The sequence below is a fragment of the Orussus abietinus genome, unplaced genomic scaffold (assembly GCF_000612105.2).
Source record: "Orussus abietinus isolate OABI.00-Male unplaced genomic scaffold, Oabi_2.0 scaffold306, whole genome shotgun sequence".
Classification (NCBI taxonomy): domain Eukaryota; kingdom Metazoa; phylum Arthropoda; class Insecta; order Hymenoptera; family Orussidae; genus Orussus; species Orussus abietinus.
Window position 1 is genome coordinate 42,183 of NW_019394467.1, and position 10,318 is coordinate 52,500.

At 40.4% G+C, this 10,318-nt stretch overlaps 1 protein-coding gene across 1 annotated transcript; it reads right to left on the reverse strand.

The window, feature by feature from the left end:
* Positions 1–339: 339 nt before the first annotated feature.
* On the reverse strand, positions 340–9,340 carry LOC105695966 (cysteine-rich protein 2-binding protein). Its single transcript, XM_012418048.2, has 6 exons — positions 8,704–9,340; positions 7,228–7,376; positions 5,991–6,215; positions 4,321–4,680; positions 2,583–3,098; positions 340–815 (listed from the first exon to the last, which is right to left on the reverse strand). Exons 1-6 carry the CDS (start codon positions 9,120–9,122, stop codon positions 460–462), a joined length of 2,025 nt encoding a protein of 674 aa, XP_012273471.1. The 5' UTR covers positions 9,123–9,340; the 3' UTR covers positions 340–459.
* Positions 9,341–10,318: the final 978 nt, after the last annotated feature.

Sequence of the window (10,318 nt, forward strand, 5' to 3'; positions counted from 1 at the left end):
TATTCTAACGACTGTTTAGGACCAACGTCGCCATCTGTGACGCTTAGTGGAAACTAAAATTTTGTTTTCAAAGCAAACGAAAATCTTACGCGCTTCTATGCTAAAGCGATGGGAATACGAGGTGTCGGAGTGAAAATTTAGTTGACCTGGCAATCACAGATGGCGCAGGGAGTCCCTCTGCAGTCAATTAGGGCACCAGAATGCATGAATCCAGAGGATTTCTGGAGTTTTACTACGATTTCTTTATAATTATGGTACGGAAACGTTGGTGGAGTATGTCATTTCGTTCAATACCCAATATAATTCGACACAGCACTCAATATAAAACCGAAAGTCGGCAACGTAGGCATTTAGAAAAATCATCTTTACCGACGTCGATCAAGTTCCTCGACGTGTTTCACTTCACCTTAAGTAACGCCCAGGTAAATTCACTTAAATTACACTTCAAGTGCATCATTGTCATCGGTTTAGTCGTAGGAACAGAGCATGTCTACATTCCTTCGAGTTAGGGGGCATGTACTTGTCGTAGAAGTCCTGTACGAACTCTTCTATCTTAAATCCGAACTTCTGGTACAGAATTAGAGCAGGGTTGGTGGCCGATACGTGCAAGGTCACATCTTTCCCCATGCAAGTTTGAATCAGATGGTACAACATGAACGTCCCAATGCCCGCTCTTCGCCACTCGGGTCGAACCACGAGGAAAGAAATGTAGGCCTCGTTGTAGCCGACGTCTGGTATCAACACCGCTACTCCGATGACCAACTTCTTGTACAGCACTACGCAGCTGAAATCCGGATACTGCAAACACTCCGTCACTGGAAATAATGAAATATATGAACGCCAGGGTTGAGCAGTAACGCGTCATTCGAAGTTTTTCGCGTAATATACTTAAGATGATATGAAAGGAGCTGAGAAATTTAGTCGACGTAGATAAAATAAAATCCATCTACACCCTTTTTGGTGGTAACGCCATTTTGAATACTCAAGTGGTAACAAGCTGGCGCGTCCCGTTACCGACATTTATATTTATATTGAAGTCTTTTACAGTCTACAGTGAGAATTATACGAAATGAAGCGTTTCATATGCCTTTTTAGTAAAGTAGTGATGAAGAGATCGATGTAAAACTGTCGAAAACCCGTAAATTTATTATTCTAAAGACTGTTAACGACCAACGTCGCCATCTCTGACGTTAAGCTGCAACTAAATTTTGGTTCTAAAAACACGCGTTAGTCACGAGACAAGCCAGCATTTTCTTGCAATTGTTGATGAAAGTATTTTCCATATTTTCCCATTTAACTTGGTAATATTTCATTTCATCTACTCTTTTTGGTGGTAGTGCCAATTTGAATACTCAAGTGGTAACATAAGTTGGCGCGTCCCGTTACCGACATTTATAGTTATGTTGAAGTCTTTTACAGTCTACGGTGAGAATTATACGAAATGAAGCGTTTCATATGCCTTTTTAGTAAAGTAGTGATGAAGAGATCGATGTAAAACTGTCGAAATCCCGGGAATTCATTATTCTAACGACTGCTTAGGACTAACGTCGCCATCTGTGACGTTTAGCTGCAACTAATGTTTTCTCTAAAAACACGTATTAGCCCCGAAACAAGCAAGCATTCTCTTGCACACGTTGGTGCAAGTATTTTTCATATTTTCCCGTCAGACTCTGTAATATTCCATTTGTACTGTATTCTAAATTGTTCGAGCTAGGTCTTGAGCCCCTTCATTTTCGATTCTAAGCCTCCAAGAAGCGTAAAATATCGAAAACGTACACAGACTACGCCATGTTGATTCTGGTCCATAAGTAGAAAAATTTTGGATGAAAAATGAAATTTCGGGAGTTTCAGGACGTACTTTAAGGTTTACATCCCGTGGTAAAATTTGAAACATATCGGTACACACAATTCGGAGATTAATTATCATGGACTAGAACCAACACGGCGCGGTCCGTGCACGTTTTCGATGCTTTACGCTTCTTGGAGGCATAGAGTCGAGAATGAAGAATTCAGGACCTAGCTCGAACAATTTAGAAAACCGTAGAAATGGAATATTACAGAGTCAGATGGGAAATATGGGAAATACTGCCATCAACGATTGCAAGAGAATGCTGGCTTGTCTCGGGGCTAACACGTGTTTTTAGAGCAAAAATTTAGTTACAGCTGAACGTCACAGATGGCGACGTTGGTTCGTGAAAATATAAACAGTCGTCAATTCATGGGATTTCGGCAATTTTACATCGATCTTTTTATCATTACTTTACCGAAATGCCATATGGAACCCTTCAGTTCATATAATTCTCACCGTGGACTGTAAAAGACTTCAACATAAATATAAATGTCGGTAACATGACGCGCCAGCTTATGTTACCACTTGAGTAATCAATATGGCGTTCCCACCAAAAAGAGTATAAACGAATTTCAATTTATCGACTCCAAATAATTTCCCAGCGTCTTTCATATCACCTTAAGTCCAGTTCATTCGAGCATTTGTAACGTTACAAATGCGTATACTTGTATAACTAACTTAGTTCAGACAAAAGACGGTTATACAGGGTTTCGCAGGTGTATGAATGACTCACAATCGATCCCTGGCCAGAAGAACTGGCTGCAGAGACTGTTTATCGCAGGAATGTGTTGAGGCCTGACGTATGAATAGTCTATCGCAAGGTCAACTTTTGACATTGACTCGGTTCCATTGACCTTGAGGAGAAGTTCATTCATGAGCCTCAGCCAGGTGGGTCTACTGGTTGTGTCCCTTCTAATAAAAGGCTTTAAAAGTCTGTTTGTATAAGGACTGTGCACAGAAGTAGGCTCGTTGTGGCCCTGAAGTCTCTGCTCGAAAGCCGCGCCATTTAAGTCGCTGCAAAACCTGTCCAGCACCCTTTCGTTCTGTTCGCACTTTTTGTAGGACTTCGCTTCAGCGTGGAACTTGTCCACGTCGAGCAATGGCAAGTCGTATTCCCTTTTCAGCTTACGAACTGCTAGTTTTCTGTACAGACGTCTGATAGAAGGTTTCGCCGAGTCCAGTCGAGACTTGCAGACCTTTTGTAGAAGGTAGCTCTCTTCAAGCTCGCTCATTGGGAACTTCTTTTCTCCTAGAAATTAATTAATAGTCAGATAAATCTTACGTTTAAGGTGAAGTGAAACACCCTTCAAATCAGTCGATTCGAGTACAACACTTTTTTTTAAGGGTATTAGACCAAACTGTCCGAAACTTTGACACGTCACTCCTGATCATCTAAGAATTGTCCTGACACGTTCAAAATTTGGATTTTTTAACAAAATTTTTTAACTCGGCCGAGACCAGAATCAAAATGGCGTCGAGCTCTCATATTTCGATCAGTATAGAATTATCGAAGGCTCTGATATGAGAATCGAAAGGGTCAGGACAATTTTACGACAATTTAGAACACTCTGATAATCGATAAACTCGCATTTGAACTTTGATAATGGCCAAAAAAGCGTCTTATGCGTTTTTATGCTGAAACGATGATGACATGAGGCCTCGAAGAGGAAATTTAGTTGCCACTGAAATCACAGATGGCGCAGGGTGGCACTCTACAGTCAATTAAGACATCAAGAACCATGAATTCAGGGAATTTCTGGAGTTTCACTTCGATTTCTTGATATTTATTATACGAAAACGAGATATAGGGTATGTCATTTAATCCAATAATCAATATAATTCGGCAAGGCTGTCCACATAAAGACCAACATCGGCAACGTAGGTATTTAGAAAAATCTTCTTTACCGATGTCGATCAAATTTCTGTTTCTCACTTCACCTTAGAGTTGTTGAAAAGTAAACGAAATGCGTCAATTCGCAATTTTGCCGATTTGACGCAATTTTTTAACTCTTATATGAGGAACGAAAGTGTCAGGATAATTAAACGACCATTTAGAACACTCTGGTAATCGATAAACTCGAATTTGAACGGGATAAGGGCAAAAAAAGTGTTGTATGCGCTTCTATGCTAAAACGATGGGAATACGAGGTCTCGGAGTGAAAATTTAATTGACCTGGAAATCACAGATGGCGCAGGGTGGCGCTCTGCAGTCAATTAGAGCCCTAGAAAGCATGAATCCAGAGGATTTCTGGAGTTTCACTTCGATTTCTTTATAATTATTGTTCGAAAACGACAGGTGGCGTATGCCATTCGGCACAATACCCGATATAATTCGACACAGCTGTCGATATAAAAACCAACGTCGGCAACGTAGGCATTTAGAAAAATCTTCAATATCGACGTCGATCAAGTTCCTCGACGTGTTTCACTTCACCTTAATAATTCTGACACGTGACATTTGGATGTCTTACCAATGGGACTATCCTTTAACCAAGGCCACCTTCGCTGCTTCTTAGAGTTAAACAAAGAAGGCAATGGTTGTTCTTGCATGGAAACTGGACTGTCAGTGCTTCGATTCTCATACAGCTCGTCCTTAAAGGTATCGTCGACCCTGTCGAGACTCTCATCATAATTGTTACACTCCGAGAGCTTTGTATCGCAGCTTGCCCAGTCCGGCATAAAATTGTCCAGCAACTGCGACATCTGAATGCTGTTGTGGTGGTCCGTTAATTGGAAACTCTGCTGCTGGACGTCCTGCATTAGCTCTGCCAACGTCTGGCTCTCGTGTCGAATGTCCATGCATGTATCATCGGTGTCCAAAATGTCCAAATCTGAAGAACGGAAGAGTAGTCAAAACATCAAAGACAAAAGAATCATGACAAACACTTATATATATATATATACTAACTGGACAGATATCAGCGTTGGGTAAGTATAGTACGTCGTGTAATATATGTGGTTTCCTTACGTGTATATTACAACGTATGATACGTCCCTAGTTTTCTACGCAAGGGGAAAATACAATGGCGGACATGAATACCTCCCCTGCAGATACGGCATCGCCTGTGCAGGATCGGAGGGCATTGATGTCTCCCAGTGTACGTTCCTACTACATAATACTTGCTTCTATCTTGTTACTATTTTTTATATTGTCATTGTCAGGACCTTCCCTATAGTCTACGCATTCGCGTTGTAAAATTTGAAGCGATTCGGTACAATGGCGGACATGAATGCCTCCCCTGCAGATACGGCATCGCCTGTGCAGGATTGGAGGGCATTGATGTCTCCCAGTGTACAGTGGCGGATATGAATGCCTCCCCTGCAGATACGGCATCGCCTGTGCAGGATTGGAGGGCATTGATGTCTCCCAGTGTACGTTCCTACTACGTAATACTTGCTTTTATCTTGTTACTATTTTTGATATTGTCATTGTCAGGACCTTCCCTATAGCCTACGCATTCAAAGAGGATCTTTCAAAATCCTGGAGAGCACTTTGACGGACTCAGTAATCATTTTTGGTTAACATCTACCTTATTCCGATTCTCGATGCGATACTATTAAAATTTTAAACTATACCGAGCGCCCGACCGAGCTCCAGGTTTTCCAAGGCCTCCTGGGCTAGAGCCCCTCCAAGGTGGGATTCATCTTTTGCTGCGTCTTCGGATTCCTAGAGCTCAGCAGCGCCTCCAGGGTTTTGAACCCGGTCCTGACATGGGGTTCTGTACGTGGAGATTTTCCGCCATCGCGGAACCTTTGACCTCCACGAGTCAGCGCGTACACCTGGAATGCCAGATCTGGACCTTACTTCTTCCCGGTGCATAGCTCGCTTTCTCTGAACGCGATTTCATATAATTAAAATTTAAATTAGCTACTAAAATAAATCGGGACGTAACACCCTGTCTAATATCCAACATCGAACTGTATTTATTATTTACTATTTAGAAATAGAAGGGCGTAAGATATTAGATTGACGCATAAGTACCCTAGTACCAGAGAATAATTTCTAAATATTTGTTGATAATCTTTGCTTTCGACAATGCCGTGAAACATCTCCCCGCTCATCTCTGGTATCAGCTATACAGTTAGTATATAGATCAGTGATGACGAAACATGGAAAGAAAATATTAAAATGTTATCTTACCATTTATGTCAACCGGCAATAAGAAGTCTGAAGACGATATCGACGGTTCTGCGATTGAATGCATCGAACTCTCCCGACTATACACGAAAGACTCTCCCTTGCTGCTATTATCGTCAAAAAAGAAATTTCCTTTAGATGTCGTAGGGTCGCTACACTGTTCTCTGTTGTGGATACTCTTGGAACTGATCCCAGCCTTTTGTTTACGGTTTAACATCATCCGGCAATCTGCGGAAAAAGATACTTCTGATAAATACTCCGCAAACACAGGCTGCTCTTTTTAAGATGACATGAAAGGCGCTGAGCAATTTAATCGACGTCGGTAAAATAAAATTAAACTACACCTTTCTTGGTGGTAGTGCCATTTTGAACACTCAAGTGGTAAAATAAGCTGGCGCGTCCCGTTACCGACATTTATATTTATGTTGAAGTCTTTTACAGTCTACTTTGAGAATTATTCGAACTGAAGGATTCCATATGTCATTTCGGAAAAGTAATGATAAAAAGATCGATGTGAAACTGCCAAAATCCCGTAAATTCATGACTGTTTACATTTTGACGAACCAACGTCGCCATCTGTGACGTTTAGCGGCAACTAAACTTTTGCTCTAAAAACACGTGGTAGCCCCAAGACAAGCTAGCATTCTCTTGCAATTGTTGGTGAAAGTATTTTCCATATTTTCCCATCTAACTTCGTAATATTTCATTTCATCTACTCTTTTTGGTGGTATCGCCATTTTGAAAACTCAAGTGGTAAAATAAGCTGGCGCGTCACGTTACCGACATTTATATTTATATTGAAGTCTTTTACAGTCTACTTTGAGAATTATACAAACTGAAGGATTCCATATGCCATTTCGGAAAAGTAATGATAAAAAGATCGATGTGAAACTGCCGAAATCCCATAAATTCATGTCTGTTTATATTTTGACGAACCAACGTCGCCATCTATGACGTTTGGCTGCAACTAAACTTTTGCACTACGAACACGTGTTAGCCCCAAGACAAGCTAGCATTCTCTTCCAATTGTTGGTGAAAGTATTTTCCATATTTTCCCATCTGACTCTGTGATTTTCCATTTCTACGGTATTCTAAATTGTTCGAGCTAGGTTCTGAAACTCTTCATTTTCGATTGTGAGCCTTCAAGAAGCGTAAAATATCGAAAACGTGTATGGGCCACGCCATATTGGTTAAATATAAACAAGCTGCACTTATTTTAACTTATATCGAAGTTCCTTACTCTTGGCAATGAGGATCTCCGGAGGGTCATTTGCCATCAACTTCCACCAGCCTGGTTCTTCAAGCTCGACGATGCCAGACTTGAAGAAAACTCCACTGTAGTGTGACAGCGTCCCGGATATTGTTCCTGTCCAATTCTTTTTCCGCTTCCTAAATACATTTGGATGATAAGCGAACAATTATACATTCGTCTATAATTCAAGCTGAAATTATACAGGCCGTCCCATATTTAAATATCAAGACTTTTGAAACAAACGGAAGCAAATTTTGAAAGTGTCAGTATAATTCTTAAACGAGTAAATCGAAGTGAAACTCCAGAAATCTCCTGGATTCATCATTTTTGAGGCTCTAATTGACTGCGGAGGGACCCCCTGCGCCATCTGTGATTTCCAGGTCAATTAAATTTTCACTCTGAGACCTCGTATTACCATCGTTTTAGCATAGCACTGCAGAAGACACTTTTTTAGCCTTTATCCCGTTCAAATGCCAGTTTCTCGATTATCAGAGTGTTCTAAATTGTTGTACAATTGTCCTGACCCTTTCATTTCTCATATTAGAGCCTTCTTTAATTGGATATTGATCGAAATATGAGCACGATGCCATTTTGATTCTAGTCTGGGCAACTGTTACGTAATATTTGTAACGTGTAACGTAATATACATATATTGGGTTAGCAATTAAATGATTGCGGATTTTGTCGATAGATGTTATTGAAAAATCTGCAATCACTTTGTCGACAACCCAATAATATATAAGTAAAATTTGTATTATTAGTTATTACACAGCTATATAACACCGTTATAAAACGAATAATGTAACATATACATAACATATCGGTAACATGTTATATGTTACATTAATATTACATAACAGCAATGCTAACAAATTTATAACAATGTTACTGAACAGTAATAATTCGTTATATGATATTAATGCATCTTATGAATAACATTCGTTATATATCATGTTATTCCAGTGTTACGTAATTGTAACATAGCTTGGTGGGTACTTTTTGAATCTCCCACCCGTTCCCAAAGTTTTGACATTAACCGTTTGAGTACCAGAGGTTTTTAAACATAGAAAAAAGCCGAGCAGCGCAATAGCGCTTTCTGAATGGGATGCGAAAAGATCCAAGCAGTGCGATATCGCTTCTTTTATTCTGTCCGAATATGCGTCTGGAAAGTTGACCGCGTTTCGTCAGACTGTAACTGCATGGTCAATTGTCGGTATCGTTCAAATGCACTGGATTGTTTTGACATAAAATCTGAAGAGCGCAAAAGCGGCGCATGGGACTGAAACAATTAATGTATGTTTTAAATAACATTCGTTACATATCACGTTATTCCAGTGTTATGTAACTGTAATATAGCCTGATGGGTACTTTCTGAATCTCCCACGCGTTTCGAAAGTTTGGACATTAAAATCTGGAACGGCTGGTATAATTACTCGCTCGCCGGGTCGTTACGATCTTACTAACACGTTCTTCCTGAAGAGATAATCCCAGTTTCTGTCGATGAACATACTGATATCCGACTTCCAATGGAAGTAGCCCTGCTTGCTGATGCCACTCGACTTGACTTGCAGGTTGTACAAAGTCAAAGCGATGACGGTGAGCCAAGGTATCTTCTTCCTTACCAATGTTTCCTCTCGGAAAGAGTTGCAGTTCACACAATGCAGTTCGAAGAAAACATCTCCCACCAGCGAGCCAGGAACTCCTCCACGACTCAGACAAGTAACGTGAATTTTCCGGCCGCAATCGCCGGCACAGGTGAGCGCCGGATTTTCGTAAGCGTCGCAAATTTTACCACATCGTGCACACATGTCCATAACCTCTTCGTCGCCCGCTTCGGAGATAACCTCGCTCGATTCGCCGAGCGACTCTTCTCGGTCTGTCATACTGACAGCGTTTTATTAAATGTGGTCTGTCATATTGGCAGCGTTTTAATACCTGTGGTCTGTCATACTGGCAGCGTTTTATTAACTGTGGTCTGTCATACTGGCAGCGTTTTATTAACTGTGGTCTGTCACTCTGGCAGCGTTTTATTAACAGTGGTCTGTCATATTAACAGTGTCTGTCATATTGGCAGTGTTTAACCTAACCTAAGCTACCGACCACGTTGGACGTCGTCCATCTGTTTATCAAAGAATTCAGGGCGTTTATTACGTACTATTAACGAGAGCGCTCACTTCTCGCATTCTCATCTCACATGGGTTTATTCGCCGAATGACGTATTCGCTACATGAAAGAACGAGATCACTAGCACTTTCGGTCTAGTAATATTTTAAATAAAGGTACATACCTTATAAATCGAAAATTGTTGAGAGATAGGGGGTTATAGGCAGGAAAGGCGAGAAGATGGAAAATCGTTAAAAGCAGTCTGTTAAAAGTAAAGAAGAGAACTCGTGTCTATCTATATTTTTTAAATATGTATTACATTCATATTTATATGTACTATAATTAGAAGTTCAACGATATAATTTTCTTATTATATCATGTAAGCATGAATTATTGAACAGTTTTCAATGTTTAATAATGTAATATAACCTCGCAATAACAAAAACTAACCTGTACATCCTAGTAAATTCTCGTTCTTCTAACGAAAATGGGTCTCAGGCATCACGTAATTCCTTTCTTCTTATAATAAGGTTATCATTACATCCCCGAATACGATCGTTGCCAAAAATCAAAACACCCAGGAGGTTTTCCATTTTGAATTTCGGTGTCACGATCCGTGGAAAATGGCGTTCACGGCGCTTATTTTTCTATCTTTTCTTGTATGCTTCCCCATTTCGCTTAAAAATTTGTCTCGAACCAGTTCATACGAATGGTCTCGCATTTTCACCACCAAAAACGTTCCGTTATACCGTGAGCTCCTCATTTTTCACATTTTCGCTCAACTCGCTTTACGTAATAGACCCCTAGGTTATCATTACATCCTCGAATACGATTGTTGCCAAAAATCAAAACACCCAGGAGGTTTTCCATTTTGAATTTCTGTGTCCCGATCCGTGGAAAATGGCGTTCACGGCGCTTATTTTTCTATCTTTTCTTGTATGCTTCCCCATTTCGCTTAAAAATTTGTCCCGAACCA